This window comes from Ovis canadensis, chromosome 1, assembly GCF_042477335.2.
Source record: "Ovis canadensis isolate MfBH-ARS-UI-01 breed Bighorn chromosome 1, ARS-UI_OviCan_v2, whole genome shotgun sequence".
In the NCBI taxonomy this organism is placed as follows: Eukaryota; Metazoa; Chordata; class Mammalia; order Artiodactyla; family Bovidae; genus Ovis; species Ovis canadensis.
The window spans coordinates 29,986,807-30,003,168 of NC_091245.1; the positions used below are offsets into that span (position 1 = coordinate 29,986,807).

At 41.6% G+C, this 16,362-nt stretch overlaps 1 protein-coding gene across 1 annotated transcript in view; it reads left to right on the plus strand.

The window, feature by feature from the left end:
• The window catches only part of CIMAP2 (ciliary microtubule associated protein 2), a 40,394-nt gene extending 25,846 nt beyond the window's left edge, over nt 1–14,548 (plus strand). The window contains exon 11 of the mRNA XM_069576511.1: nt 12,927–14,548. Within this exon, the coding sequence (XP_069432612.1) occupies nt 12,927–12,993 (67 nt within the window). The 3' untranslated portion in view covers nt 12,994–14,548. The remainder of the gene's footprint in view (nt 1–12,926) is intronic.
• Nucleotides 14,549–16,362: the final 1,814 nt, after the last annotated feature.

The window sequence follows — 16,362 nt, forward strand, 5'->3', positions numbered from 1 at the left end:
GAAGGAGGGTTGAGGAGTCTAAGTCAGAACATGGACTTCACCTACTCGCTCTGTTCTTACTATAGTGCCTGTCTGCCCGCCATCCGCTGAGCTCCCCCACTGCCACCCTGACTCTCTCTCTCTCAGTACTAACCCTCCAGCCTCCTGCTGGCTGGGCGAAGTGTGTGTGGTGCAGAGGGTCTGACTTTCCTCTTGTTTTCAGCAGTTTCACCCCTGCGTTTTGAGATACTGGTGGCTCTAATTTCCGGGCCTCTCTGGGGTTTGTGGCAGGAGCTGGCAAGCTTCTCATTGGCTCCCCTGATGCAGGCAGCTTGCTCTTGGGCCCTCTCAGCTCTGCTCATGACTCCCTGCACTTTGCATTTCCTTGAAATTGTAAACACCCTTGTCCCCCTGATACCTCTTCTCCTTTTCTTGCTCGTCTGTTTAAAAACAACTCCTTTATAGTTCATTCAGTGAATTGCAGGAAGGAACAGAGGTAAATGCACGGATTCATCTTCCTTGTTTAACTGAAAGCCACGTGGACTACCTTTGTGTACAAAAGTGTGTTCTTGCCCTTTCTAAACAAGTTGGCTAGCCTTCTTCTACAGGTGTTCAACCAGGACCCAAGAGTGCAGCAACTTGCCCATGGTCACACAGCTGATGGTGATAGAGCTGAGGCTAGACTCCAGGCCTTTCTTTCTAGATCAGGGCCCTTTCCATACACCAATGCCCAAGTAAGGGTTTGGGGGATGGTGAGCTGGGAAGAGTGTGATGCTCTGATTCTGGCAAGGCCAACCCTCCCCTGCAACCTGTCAGCAAAGCCCCATCCTACATACTGTTTGCTCAGCAAAGGGCTCTAGAGGAGAGAAGGATGGCCCACTCCCACTGGACCCTCAGTTTTCTCCCCCTGCACATCTGCCTCCCTTCTGGTACAAATTTTTCCCTTCACCACTGTTAAAACACCCAACATTTAGGCCTGTGAGAGTTATAGGATTTCCCTTTTAACCTGGCTCAGAATTCTGTTTCTACTACTTAGCTGTGTGGCATGAGACATGTTACTTGGAGACAGACTTTCATCTGAAAAGTGAGAGTAAACAAAATTACCACATTGTAGAGTCTGCGTTCAGCTCATTTTAGTTCAGTTGAGTCGCTCAGTCGTGTCTGACTCTTTGCGACCCCATGAATCACAGCACGCCAGGCCTCCCTGTCCATCACCAACTCCTGGAGTTCACTCAAACTCACATCCATCGAGTTGGTGATGCCATCCAGCCATCTCACCCTCGGTCGTCTGCATTAAGTATTAAAGAAGATCATGCATGCAAATGTGCCCTGCCCTGTGGATGACACTCTGTAGGTATGTTTAAGTGCTGGCTTCCCTTGCCCTTAGCTTCTGCTGTGCCTCGACAGAATTCTGTCTTGTTAATACAAGGGTTAAGTTTTTACAGAGGCTGAAAATGCACATGATCCAGGAAAAGAAACTACAATGGCTTAAACCACCTTCTGTTGTCAAAAGACCCAAGGAAAAGCTTCTACTCAGACAGATATTTGATACAGACTGTAGAGAAATAGGGAGACAGTTGAGTCCTGAGGGAGGGTGGGAGCTTTGAAAGAGGAGGTCAAAAACATTAAATGTGAGAGTAAAATACTAAAGATTTCTCATGAAGTCAAGAACCAAATAGAGATGCTTATATTACTGGGAATGTTCAACATTGTTCTGGAGGTTCTAGCAAACATGGTAAGACAAGGAATAAAAATATTGATAAAGAAGAGCATAATCATCACAATTTATAATGATATGTATGTTTACCTAAATAAATCCAAGAGAGTTCATTTTAAAACTGTAACACCAGGGAAGCGAGTGCTGTAAATGGTGTAAAGTTTCCTCTAATACCACAACAAATAGAAAACTTAATTCAGAAAAAGAACACGATGCCCTTCCTATTAGGCACGCAAACAATAAAATGCACTGGGATAAACTTAATAAGTATATTTAAGGCTTAAATGAAAAAAATATATAAACCTTTACTAAAAGATATTTTTAAAAAAGGCCTGAATCACTGGAGAGAATGCCATGTTCATGGGTGGAAAGATGATATTGGAAAAATAGTAATTCTTCCCATTGATGTACACATTTAATGCCATTTTTTATCAAATTGTAAGGGGGTTGGTAGGGTGAGTTGAATAAATTTATTATAAACTTTGAACGAGTAAGTATGTGTGAATATTAAAAAAAAATAGAATAACAATCCATTAAAGATGCGTTGCCAAAGTGAGAATTTTTGGCAAATGTTTTCAAAGCAGTGTCTTTAAAGGTAATGGCTCCTTTATTTGGAAATGCTTTGTTTATTAGACCTAAAGAAATCCTCATAACAGCGTGAATGTACTAAATGTGGTTAATTTTATGATATAATGATTGTACTATAATAGAAAATTTTCCCCCACTCCAAGCAAATCATTTTTTTATACCTTGGAGATTCTGACTAGCTTGATATAACACCAATTCCTTTTTGTGGTTATTGTTTAACATTCAATTATAGTGGCGTATTAAATATATAAAGGAAAGAGAGGAATTTCACCTTATTTTTAAAAAAATGCACTGCCATATGCATAGATAACACTGTGGAGGACTAGGCCCCAAAATGTTGACCATAGTTAAACCATTCTGCCTTGTTTTATTTCTGAAATGTTTGAATTTTTCCAAATAAACACGACTTTTATCATTAGAAGAAAACAAAACAAAACAAAAAAGGACAGGCACTCTTTTGAAGCTGACCACACAAATTATGGGTTCTCCTTGTAGACCTATCTCCAGCCAAGAGTCATCTTTGTCTTTTAGACCTCAGTTTTTTCATCTGTAAAAGGGGAATGCTTTATACCCTATAGGACATGGCCAGGTATAATTAAGGCTTATGAATGTTACTGAATGGGAGCTAATCAGCAGATGCCTGTGAGAGTCTGATGGTCAGGCTGGTATATGATTTTCCCTGGGGCTCAAGTTCATTGTTCATGAAGTCCTGACTCAGCTGGGCCCTTGGGTATGGAGGATTGTGCCATGAGGCACAGAAGGTAGATTATAAATTGAGAAGAAAGATTTCTTTATATGCTCTTTCATTTATTGGTTCATTTGAAAGGCCTAGTCTGTGCTTGGTTCTGCCCTGGGTACGACTGATCTGTTTTCAGATGATGAGAAATATTTCTCATTCATTCACTGAGGTTTTCATTTCTGAGTTCATATTTGAATTTCTAAGAGTTATGTTTATCTTCTAAATGTTCCTTTTAGTAACAGCATGCTTTTATTTCATGGATACAATGCTTTCTTATCCTTTGAAGATATTATTAAGACAAATTTTCCTGTCATTGTCTTTCTCTCTCTCTTTTTTCCCTGTGTGTTTGTTTTGGCCTCAATCTTCCATACGAAAAATGTTCTCAAATATGTGGTAATCACTGTTCTAATTTATTTATTTATTGGCTGCACTGGGGCTTCATTGCTGCGCATGGGCTTTCTCTAGTTGCGGAGAGTGGGGTCTAGTCTCTAGTTGCGGAGAGTGCAGTCCTCTCATTGCAGCAGCTTCTCTTGTTGCAGAGCATGGGCTCTGGGGTGCACAAACTTCAGTAGTTGTGGCTCAGGGGCTCTAGGGTGTGGGCTCAGTAGTTGTGGCACACAGGCTTAGTTGCCTCAAGTCATGTGGAATCTTTCAGGACCAGGGATTGAACCGGTGTCCCCTGCCTTGCAAGGTGGACTCTTAACCACTGGATCAGGGAAGTCCCTCTGGTGATCCTTAACTGTGCACTCATGCCCAGCTGAAAATCCTGCTGAAGACTCTGAGGCACTTTTCGTTCTCCTCCTGGAGCACTTGTTGTTCATGGGTTTAACCATAACATGACCAAGCTGGGTATTTTCACTGGGGGAATTTCAATGCCAGTGATGTTAAATGTTTTCCTCTTGGCCTTGGCCAGAGAAAGTTCTGGGAGATGTAAACCTGGGTGCCAGCACTTTATGTGGGGGAGAAGAACCTAGAGGTCTCAATATGTAGTGACCGAACTCCCATTTGATTCCATTTTATTAACAAATAGGATACTCATAACATTGACTCTGCCTGGTCATTCTATACAGAGAACTTCATTTCTGTCTCATTTCTGTCTCCAGAGAATCAATTCTGCAGTCTTCATTTATTAAGGGCTCTCCTCTGGTTGCAGGGAGTGGAGAGGGAAGCTGATATTACACAGACTTTCAATCAGTAGCCCTGTTTGGGTTTTGCCTTCACTGCCACTACCAGAGGTACTTGGCGCTGCCAGTCCCTGGATTTTTGGAGTGAGGGAATTCTTAGCTTTAACTTCTGCTGCCTTGGGATTTAGCTTTCTTGAGTATGCTAACATAGTTACTGTTCTTCTGTCTGCATTTCAACTTCCAAAATATTCTTACTGCTGCTTCTATTCTTTTTGTCCTTGTGGGTATATGATTTGAAATTTGTATTCCTTTACTCCTGTTTTAGTGAGATTTCAGGAGGGATGGGTGTTAATATATGCATTCAATCCACTAAAAATGTAGTGAAATTTCTGAGTTTCAAAGGTAAAATAAAAATCTTACCAATATGAGACCTAAGAAGACAACCTACAATCTAAATAAAAGGCAATCAGACATATTTTGGGCCTCTCCTCTGAAACATGAATGGTAGAAAACACTGTTTATACAACATGAAAAAGACTTGAGACTATAGAATTCTCTATGTAGCCAAACCATCATTCATGTGCAAATAGAGATGCACAGGGATTTGGGATGTATACTAAATATATCTTTTCTGAAAATATTACTGGGGGATATACTCCAATCAAGTGAAAAATAAATTAGCATAAGAGCTCAAGAAAGGAGAAGATGACATGAAATAAAAGAATATATCGATCTAGCTGTGATTTACCAGGATGGAGGCATTCTCATTCTCAAACAGCAAAAACAAAAAGTGGTAATACAAATACCAAGCAAAATAGAATTTAAGGCAAAATACTAAATGGGACAAAGATGAGTAGTTGCAGTTATAAACACCATGAACCTTCACACACCCAAAATACCAGTGACAAACTTGTACAATCGTAATGGAAATTCTTAATAGACCTGTCTGAGAATTTGACAGATAAGGACATAAATATTTATTTGGAGGATTCGAATAGGTATGTTTTACTCCACATGATTTTCAGATACTCATGGAACATTTGCAAAAGTTGATCTTCTAAGATCTCATTAAAAATATCTAAATTAAAAATACCCTACATAGAAAATTTTAGGTTACTCTTTCTAAACAGAGTACAATAAAACAAGACTTAACAATAAAAGGATAACCCTCAAAACCAAGTACTTGGAAAATAGTAAGAATTCTTCAAAGCTCTTGGGTCTAGGAGAAAATCTAATTTGACATTACAGTTCATTTAGAAGTTAATTGCAATGAAAACTCTGTATCAAAACCTATATAATATTGTCAAAATTCATAGTTTTAGAATTCATAGTTTTAATTGCTTTTAGTATTAAATCAATAAAGATTGAAACCAACAGAAGCAATCATTTGATTGTAGAAGTTTAAAAAAATCAGAGTAAATTTAAAACTAAGGCGGAAGAATTAATGAGAACAAATGGAGTCTGGAAGGATGCAGGCTTTCTCACAGGACCTTCACAACTCCTCTGTGTTGATGTGCTATTGTTATCCCTGCCTTTGGCTCCAGGTAGTGACCACAATCCTATGTGTGTGGGTGGAGAAATGCAGAGTTCACAGACTGTGGGGCTGCTGTAGAAAAGCAAAGAGTGATCGTCAAGGCTATCTTTGCATGTGTGTGCATGCATGCTCAGTTGCTTCAGTCATGTCCAACTCTTAACAACCCCATGGACTGTAGCCCGCTGGGTTCCTCTGTCCACGGGATTCTCTAGGCAAGAATACTGGAGTGGGTTGCCATGCCCTCTTCCTATCTTCCCATATAGGGAGAAGATGTGCAGAGGGGTAGATGTGATGGAAATGGCTCAGAGGCCCGCAGCCAAATAGCAGGCAGGGTAGGGACCAGGGCTCTGAGTCAGACCCTGAACTTCAGCCTCTCCTCCTTGGCAGGTTTCGAGAGGCCATGGGTGTGGCTACCCACTCCAGTATTCTTACTAGAGAATCCCATGGACAGCGGAGCCTGGCAAGCTGTAATCCATAGGGTTGCTAAGAGTTGGACATGACTGAGCAACTTAAGACTGGGTAGGAACATAACATGGCCTTGAATAGTTTGCTGTCTTCAGTCCAGGTGAGGGAGGGTGTGTGTGTGTGGAAGAGTTGTAAAATCTTCTGGAATGTATAGTGACGGCCAGTCTTTCTCACCTGTCACTCCCAAGCCCCACCTGCTTCTTCCTGCCAAACTGTAGGTTCTGGGCTTCCAGCTAGGCAGCCTGGGGTTTGACTCCAGGGGAAGGCAGCCTTTTGTTTTTCATTTTTTAGACCTGTGCACACCATAGCTGCTTCTAAAATGTGGTTGACCAACCAACGGACCAGTTCCCCCACCACCGCCGGTCACCTTTCTGGCTCTTACAGCCTGGTTGCCTGACTCCACCTGGCCACCCTCTGGCTGTGTGGACATGCCCACTTTGCACTCCGGCCAGGCCACGCTGGGTACCACTCTGTGCTCTCACCACACCGTGATCTGTTCTTGAAACACTCTTCTCTTAGTTTCTATCTGGAAGATTCCTATTTATCTTCTACAACTTCACTTAAATATGAAGCCTTCCCTGATTTTTCCAGACGATGTCTCTTTTTTTCCAGCCTCTTGAGCCTTCCCAGATCAGAGCATTTTCCCATCATATTTTAATTATTTATTCATATGCCTGTGGTCCCTACTGAACAGAACTTCTCTATTCTCCAACTCCAGTATCTAGCTGGCACGCATAGAAAGAGCTCAATGCATATTTGTTAAAGGACAAGACTCTGATGAAATGGTTCAGAGTCTGGATAATTCTATGCAAGGAAACATCCAGTTCAATCCATCAGAAGCTTATTTTCTTAAGTTTTTAGTTGATGTTCTATTATGAAAACTTTTAAACACACACCAAAATAGAAAGGATTTTCCAGTGTACCCCTGTACATGCATCACTTAGATTCTAGTCATTAATGTTTCACTCTCCTTGCTTCTGACATATCTTTCTATCTACCCATCTATTACTCACCTGTCTATAATCTATCATCCTTCTACCCATTTCTAATTATCTTCAGTTCAGTTCAGTCACTCTGTCGTGTCCGACTTTGCAACCCCATGGACTGCAAAACGCCAGGTCTCCCTGTCCATCACTAACTCCCGGAGTTTACTCAAACTTACGCCCATTGAGTTGGTGATGCCATCCAACCAGCTCATCCTCTGTTGTCCCCTTCTCCTCCTGCCTTCCATCTTTCCCAGCATCAGGGTCTTTTCCAGTGAGTCAGTTCTTTGCATCAGATGGCCGAAGTATCAGAGTTTCAGCTTCAACATCAGTCCTTCCAGTGAATATTCAAGACTGATTTCCTTTAGGATGGACTGGTTGGATCTCCTCGCAGTCCAAGGGACTCTCAAGAGTCTTCTCCAACACCACAGTTCAAAAGCATCAATTCATCAGCACTCAACTTTCTTTATAATCCAACTTTCACATCCATACATGACTACTGGAAAAACTATAGCTTTGATTAGACTGACTTTTGTTGGTAAAGTAATGCTCTACTTTTTAATATGCTGTTTAGGTTGGTCATAGCTTTTCTTCCAAGGAGCAAGCATCTTTTAATTTCATGGCTGCAGTCACCATCTGCAGTGATTTTGGAGCCCAAAAAAATAAAGTCTGACACTGTTTCTACTGTTTCCCCATCTATTTCCCATGAAGTGATGGGACCGGATGCTATGATCTTAGTTTTCTGAATGTTGAGCTTTAAGCCAACTTTTTCACTCTCCTCTTTCACTTTCATCAAGAGGCTCTTTAGTTCTTCTTTGCTTTATACCATAAGGGTGGTGTCACCTGCATTTCTGAGGTTATTGATATTTCTCCTGGCAATCTTGATTCCAGCTTATGCTTCATCCAGCCCAGCATTTCTCATGATGTACTCTGCATATAAGTTAGATAAGCAGGGTGACAATATATAGCCTTGATATACTCCTTTCCCAATTCAGAACCAGTCTGTTGTTCCGTGTCCAGTTCTAACTGTTGCTCTTTGACCTGCATACAGATTTCTCAGGTGGTCTGGTATTCCCATCTCTTGAAGAATTTTCCAAAGTTTGCTGTGATCCACACAGTCAAAGGCTTTGGTGTAGTCAATAAAGCCTTTGCTTTTTCAATGATCCAATGGATGTTGGCAATTTGATCTCTGGTTCCTCTGCCTTTTCTAAATCCAGCTTGAACATCTGGAAATTCACGATTCACATACTGTTGAAGCCTGGCTTGGAGAATTTTGAGCATCACTTTGCTAGTTGTGTGAGTTGAGTGCAGTTGTGCAGTGGTTTGAATATTCTTTGGCAGTGCCTTTCTGAAAACTGACCTTTTCCAGTCCTGTGACCATTGCTGAGTTTTCCATATTTGCTGGCGTATTGAGTGCAGCACTTTCACAGCATCATCTTTTAGGATTTGAAATAGCTCAACTGGAATTCCATCACCTCCACTAGCTTTGTTCGTAGTGATGCTTCCTAAGGCCCACTTGACTTCACACTTCAGGATGTCTGGCTCTAGGTGAGTGATCACACCATCATGGTTATCTTGGTCATGAAGATCTTTTTTGTACAGTTCTTCTGTGTATTCTTGCCACCTCTTCTTAATATCTTCTGCTTCTGTTAGGTCCATACCATTTCTGTCCTTTATTGGGCTCATCTTTGCATAAAATGTTCCCTTGGTATCTCTAATTTTCTTGAAGAGATCTCTAGTCTTTCCCATTCTGTTGTTTTCCTCTATTTCTTTACACTGATCACTGAGGAAGGCTTTCTCATCTCTCCTTGCAATTCTTTGGAACTCTGCATTCAAATGGGTATATCTTTCCTTTTCTAGTTTGCCTTTAGCTTCTCTTCTTTTGTCAGCTATTTGTAAGCCCTCGTCAGACAACCATTTTGCCTTTTTGCATTTCTTTTTCTTGGGGGTGGACTTGATCATTGCCTCCTGTACAGTGTCACGAACCTCCATCCATAGTTCTTCAGGCACTCTGTCTATCATATCTAATCCCTTGAATCTATTTGTCACTTCCACTATATAATTCTAAGGGATTTGATTTAGGTCATACCTGAATGGTCTAGTGGTTTTCCTTTCTTTCTTCAATTTAAGTCTGAATTTGGCAATAAGGAGTTCATGAGCTGAGCCACAGTCAGCTCCCAGTTTTGTTTTTGCTGAGTGTATAGAGCTTCTCCATCTTTGGCTGCAAAGAATATAATCAATCTGATTTCAGTATTGACCATCTGGTGATGTCCATGTGTAGAGTCTTCTCTTGTGTTGTTTGAAGAGGGTGTTTGCTATGACCAGTGCATTCTGTTGGCAGAACTCCGTTAGCCTTTGACCTGCTTTGTTTTATACTCCAAGGCCAAATTTGTGTGTTATTCCCCATAATTATCTTACAGTTTGGTAAAATTTGAAGTGAATGGCAGACATCAATACTTCCTCCTAATTACTTGAGCAGGCATACTGACTTTTTAACAGTTTAAACTGAAGTCCCATTCCTGGTCCAGGAATCTGAAACTGAATCATAAATATCCATTTTTATAATAATAATAGTAATAAGTTCTTATATTATTGGAGTTTATAATATGGAAAGTGATTTTATATGTGTTTACTATAACAGTAGCTTTAACTATTTATTCATTGTTTGTGTGTCTGGGTCAGCTCTTAGTTGCAGCCTGCAAGATCTTTTGCTCAGCCATGTGGGTTCCTTCATGGCAGTGCACGGACTCTGTAGTTGTGGTGCGTGGGCTTAGTTGCTCCTTGGCATGTGGGACCTTAGGTCCCCAACCAGGGATAAAACCCGTGTCCCCTGCGTTGCAAGGCGGATTCTTAATCACTGGACCAGGGAAGTCCATACAGTAACTTTGAAAGGTAGGAATTACTCTCAGTATTTTTCAGTTGGGACCACTGAAATTCAGACAGAGAGAAAGGGATTTCCTAAAGTTGCCGCTGGGCAATAGCATTCATGTGTGCAGTCTTCAAAAATTAATTGAGCACTTACTAAATGCCAGGTGTATCCTGGCTACTAGGACATTGCAGAATAGAATCAGACAGGCAGCAGTTCTGTCCCAGAGAGGCTCCCAGCTTTCTGCGGAGGGCACTCAACCCCCTCTCTAGAGTTATAGGGCAATATGAGGAGGAGGAGGAGGCAGGAAGGCCCAGGATTTTTCTACATCCAGGCTGTAGGGGAAGTCTGTTAAGCCTATAGCCTTTTGGAGGATGAGACCAGGAGGGAGGGCCCTTTGAGCCTAGGAAGGCTAAGGCAACAAATAGCCTTCACCATGATCCGCACTCTCTTCCTCATTCCACCTGTCCATACCTGGTCACTCCCTTTTACCTCCTAGGCTTCTGTGCATGCTATTTTGGTGGGAGATTTGGAAGTTTGGACAGGGGACTCAGGAAGTTCAGTGCAGAGTCCCCTTTCCCCAGGGCTCCTAGCTATGTTCTTTGCATGAGGGTTCACTTCTTTCAGGGAAGAGGAAAAAAATTAGAGTGGAGGAAAGTGCATGAGCAAGGGAAAGGAAGCAAAAAATCTCAGGGCATGTCTGGAAAACACTAGATGGTTGATTTTGGATGATGTTTGCAGTGTGTAAAGGGCAATCGCAGAGAATAAGGCAGGTGGGGTTGACTAGGTCAGTTCTTAGAGGCCTTGATTCTGAAGCTAAGCTGCTCTGACTTTATCTGACCTGTGAGAGGCCACAGAAGATCTTCTGTAAAAGATTTATAATAGTACGACCTACAGCTAGTAAAATTCATCCTTTTTAGGTATACAGCTGTATAAATGTTTTCCTGTTCTGTGAGTTTTGACAAATGCATATGGTCATATCAAAATAAGTGAGATATAGACTATTACTATCGCCCTCAAAAGCTTCCTTGTGCCCTTTATAGTCAGTTTCCTCCCCCTTTCCCAGTTCCAAGCAACTGCTGATATGATTACCAACACTATAGTTCTGCCTTTTCTGGAATGTCATATAAATGGAATCATGCTGTATATAGAATTTTGTATCTTTCATTTTGCATTGTTGTTGAGATTCATCCATGTTGTTGCTTGTAGCAGCAGTTTGTTCCTTTCTAATGCTGACTTTTGTTCCATCGAATGGGTGTACCACAGCTTATACACTCGCAAGGAGAGGGACATCCGGTTGTTCTCAGTTTGGGCAATTTTGGATAAAGCTCTACAAGCAGTCCCTTATAGGTCTTCATGGAGACATATGCTTTCATTCTTCTTTGATGAGTATCTAGTGTAGAATATCTAGCTCCCTTGGTAAATATATGTAAAAGTTAATAAGAAGTTGCCAGACTAATTTCTGAAATGGTTGTACGAGTTTGTATTTCCACCAAAAATATATGTAGGATCTAATTGTCCTACATTTGGTATTATAAGGCCCTTTTTTCTTCCAGCTTTAGACAGCCTAATAGGGGTGTTTCCTTGTGGCTTGAATTTGCATTTCTTTAATGACAAGATGTAGGCCATCTTTTCATGTACTTCCTCCATATCTCTTAGAGTGAAGAGAGAGTGAAGTCACTCAGTTGTGTCCAACTCTTAGCGACGCCATGGACTGTAGCCTACCAGGCTCCTCTGTCCATGGGATTTTCCAGGCAAGAGTCCTGGAGTGGGTTGCCATTTCCTTCTCCGGGGGATCTTCCCGACCCAGGGATCGAATCCGGTCTCCTGCACTGCAGGCAGACGCTTTACCGTCTGAGCCACCATATCTCTTACACATTTTAAAAAATGGTTGCTTATTTTCTTCTATTAGGTTCTGAAAGTCCTTTATATATTCTAGGCATACATCCTTTATCAGGTATGTGTTTTGCAAGTATTTTCTTTTGGACATTCAAAAGGGGCTTAACAGGAAGTAGCTCTTGTGTTTTAAAGAGGTGCTCTGTGGCCTTGTGGGTTGAGGAGTGGGATGGGGCTGGACGGAGACAAGGAGGCTGTCTTAGTGTCCGGTGAGCGCTGAGGCTCTGAACAGGCCAGGGGCAGTGGGCTGGGGAGAAGTGAAAAGCAGAAGGCGTGGAGACCCACCAGATAGCTGTAAAGGCCTCTGTGACCCTCTGAGCCCTCCCTCCTGCCTTCCTTCCTTTGACAGATATTTGTGGACACCACCCTTCAAGGTGGTATGTGTGTGGACACGCCTGAAATGGTATGGGCAGTACAATACAGAAGAAATATCAGTAAAGAAATCAAAGTCTTGCCTTCATCAAGTTTACATCTTGGTGGGGAAGACAGACAATGAGCAAACACATACAGGTGGATGCCATATGGCTGGCAGACACTGTTAGACACACAAAGCAAGGATCTTCCAAATGGTTACTGAAGAGTGAACCAGAGAAGAGTCTTCACGTGTTCCGCTCTTAGGAAAGAATCCGAGGAATGGGAGGAATGCTAGACTGTGGTCTTGGGCTCTGGGCTGGAATTCTGGGCATCAGGGTGACCTTGGGCAAATTCTTTCATTTTTCTGACCCTCAGTGTCCTTATTGGAATGATCTTTTAGGCACTAGGATTTTGTGTTTGAAGTTCTTACAAACCAGTTTGGAGAGTCTGATGAGCCAAACTAGGTACATAGCAGAGGACTGTCCTTAGAACCAGGCTGTTTTGTTGGAAAAACTCTAGAGGTCATCCGTTTGGGCCTCTCACCCAGTGTAGGTTCCCCTGGGAAGTTCGACCAATAGGTACCTGTTACCCCGCTATGGGTGCCTCTCCATGGATGGGGGGTGGGCTCACATCCTTCCAAGGGACCAGTTTCATTTTCTCTTTCTCTGTGTCTTTTTAAAGGGAAAGAATCACACCTTTTACTAAGGGGAAGTGTGTGCCAACTGTGGATCATAATTCAGATCCTTAAAGCTGCCCATGAAGGACAACCTGCAGTGACCAGAGGACCTGAAAGCCTGAAGACAAATCTGGGGGTTGGGAGCGTAGGAGTGGAAATGGGGGTTCTTGGAGAAAGGACACATGGGGATGCCTGGGAAAGGGGGGAAAGGTGTGGTGGGATCACTTTTGCTGGAGACACCTACCAGAAGGTCACGGTGTCTTCTGGGACAGCAAGGCCAGATATCTTTTGATACCAGAGATCGATTATCCTGACAATTCAAATCGGCCCATGACATGAACACGGGAGCCAGACAGCAGATGGACTAAAGGGGTGGGATGTGGTTTACCCTCTTGGAACCCCTCCTATTCTAAAGCCAAAATGCTTGACTCCCTGTTCAGTAAAATCCAAAGAGAGTTGGGAGAGTGTTGCTGCTGTAGCATATGTCTTAAAACAGCTATATGCCCTCTCCAGGAATACTCCATCTCCATCCCAGGATGCTTCTGGAAGCTTGGCAGGGCCAAATGCCATAAGAAGTTGCTGACCTCCTGGCAGCGTGCAGCCATGGGGAACAATCAGTTACACCCCTCAAGTCAGACCTCACGGGTATGCCAGTCTAGCCCAGTGGTAGGTCTGCACAAGTTGGTCACAGTATCCTGAGCTTCTGCCCTCACTGTTTTTGAACAGAGAGAGATTGGGTGGGATGGCAGGAGGGTGCTATTCTTAGGGGAAAGGAGACAGGCTCAAGGCTTCAGTCACAAAACCCACATAATGATAAAAATACTTCAGACACCCTTAATAGCACGGGGGTGCTTTATAGAAAAGCCGTTACTTCCTCAATCATGTCAAAATGACTGTTTTGGAAGAAGTAAAACTGTTGTTATTCACAGGTACATTGTCTACTGAAAAAAAAAAATCCTGTTGAATCCTCAAGAAGGCTGATAAACCAAACTAGGTGTACACTAGGTCTAATAAGTCAGCAGTGTTTCAGGAAATAAGATCAATATACTCAAATCAACAATTTCTGTACACTAGCAATAGAAATTGAAAATGCCATATGTAATAACATCAAAACTGTAAAATACCTAGGTATAAATCTAATGAAAGATGTATAAGATTTGTACAGTGAAAGCTTTAAAAAGCTTCTGAGAGAAATTAAAGAAGACCTAAATAAAAGGAGAGATATACCATAATCATGGATCAAAACCTCTGTTCTTAAGATGTCAGCTCCCCTAAATCATCTATAGATTTAATTCAATACTGATCAGTCCCAGTAATATTTTTTAAACTGACAAGATGCTCCTAAAACTTATATGGAAAAACAACAGACAGAAAATAGCCAAGATAACTTTGAAAAAGATGAATAAAGCTGGAGGACAAACATTACCTTACTCCTCCCTGGTGTGGAATGGGATCAGGATAGATAAATTAATAAAACGGAGAATCCAGGAACAGACCCCCTTATCTATGGACAACTGATTCTCAACAAAGGTACAAAAACAATTCAGTGGTAAAAGAATAGTTTTGTTGGCAAATGGTGCTATACCTATCAAATATCAATATGTTAAAAAAAAAATAGAAAGAAAAAGTCAAAAGGAATCACAATCCTAAATGTAAAACCTAAACTACAAAACTTGCCGAAGAAAACATGGGAAGAAAACTGTTGGACTTCAGGTTAGGCAGAAATTTCTTAGATATAAATTAACAGTAGACCTTTGAACAACAAAGGTTGAACTGTGTGGGTCCAGCAGTTCAAGTGTGAACTGCTGCATGACAGTCTGTGGATACAGAGGACTGACTCTAAAGTTATACATCGTTTTGACTGCACAGAGGGTCAGAGACCCTAACTCCCATACTGTTCACGGGTCAACCGTATTTGTTCTTTTATAGATCATACTATGGTACGATATGAACAAATAGTTAAATTGGACTTAATTAAAATTTTTAAAATTTATTCTTCAAAGACACTGTAAAGAGAATGGAAAGACAAGCCACAAAGTGGGAGAAAATATATCTGATAAAGGACTTTGCCATGAGATACCAAAGTACTATGTGTTATAAGCCACTTTGGAAAAGTTTGGCAAGGGACTTCCCTGGTGAACCAGTGGTTAAGACTCCTCGTTTCCATTTCAAGGGGTGCAGGTTAGATCCCTGGTTGGGGAACTAAGAGCCACATGCCTTGCAGTGTGCCCACCCCCCCAAAAAAAATCCAGTAAGCTCAGGGGTAGTTTATTATCAAAGAAAAATGATGGAGCAAGATTAACCACTTGCATGACCTTAACAATAGAATTAAGATAAAAAAAATGAATAACTGTGTGTAATGGGGAACAGACCCTAAAAATGAGATCTCAAGTTGCCCTACAACCAGCATGAAAGGAAAATCATAACCCCAGGAGAATAAGGAGAAACCACACCCACATCTAAATTTTAAAAATGAGTTGTTTTTTTTTTTTTTTAAACAGTTTGGCAAGTTAAAAAGTTAACCATATACCAACCACATGATCCCGTCATTCCTTTCCTGAGAGTTACCCAGGAGAAAGGAGAGCATGTGTCCATACAAAGACTGTACAGAAATGTTCCTAGCCACTTCATTTGTGGTAGCCCCAAACTGGAAACAACCCAAATGCCCATCAATAAGCCAAGGAACACACAGCTGTGTATATCCATACAAATGTCAAGACTAACCAAACTGCACACTTCTAATATGTGCAGTTGATTGTGTGTTAATTGTATTTCAATAAACCCTTACAGCTTGGGAGAAACTAAGGAGGAAACTTCGGGAGATACTGAAGGGAGAGGGAAGCCTGGTGTCCTGCAGTCCATGGGGTTGCAGAGAGTCGACATGACTTAGTGACCGAACAACAGCAACAACAAGGGAGAAAACAGCTAAATGCAATGCAGGAACCTAGATAGGATTTTGGAAAGAAAAGCAACATTAGTGTTAAAATTGGTGAGATTCAAGTAGGATCTCTGGTTTAGCTAATATTATGCCAATATTAATTTCTTATTTTTGATCATTTTACTATGCTTATGGGTCTTCCCTTGTGGCTCAGCTGGTAAAGAGTCCGCCTGCAATGTGGGAGACCTGGGTTTGATCCCTGAGTTTGATCCCTGGGTTGGGAAGATCCCCTGGAGAAGGGGAAGGCTACCCACTCCAGTATTCTGGCCTGGGGAATTCCATGGGCTGTATAGTCCATCAGGTCACAAGGAGTCAGACACAACAGAGTGACTTTGACTTCACGTCACTGTGGTTATGTAGAAGATATTAACATTAGAGGAAGTTGGGTGAAGGGGATATGAGAACTTTGTACTGTCATTGCAACTTTTCTGTAAATCAAAAAATTAATACAAAATAAAAAAGTTTAAAAAATATACACAATAAAACTTGTTTGAAGACTGCTT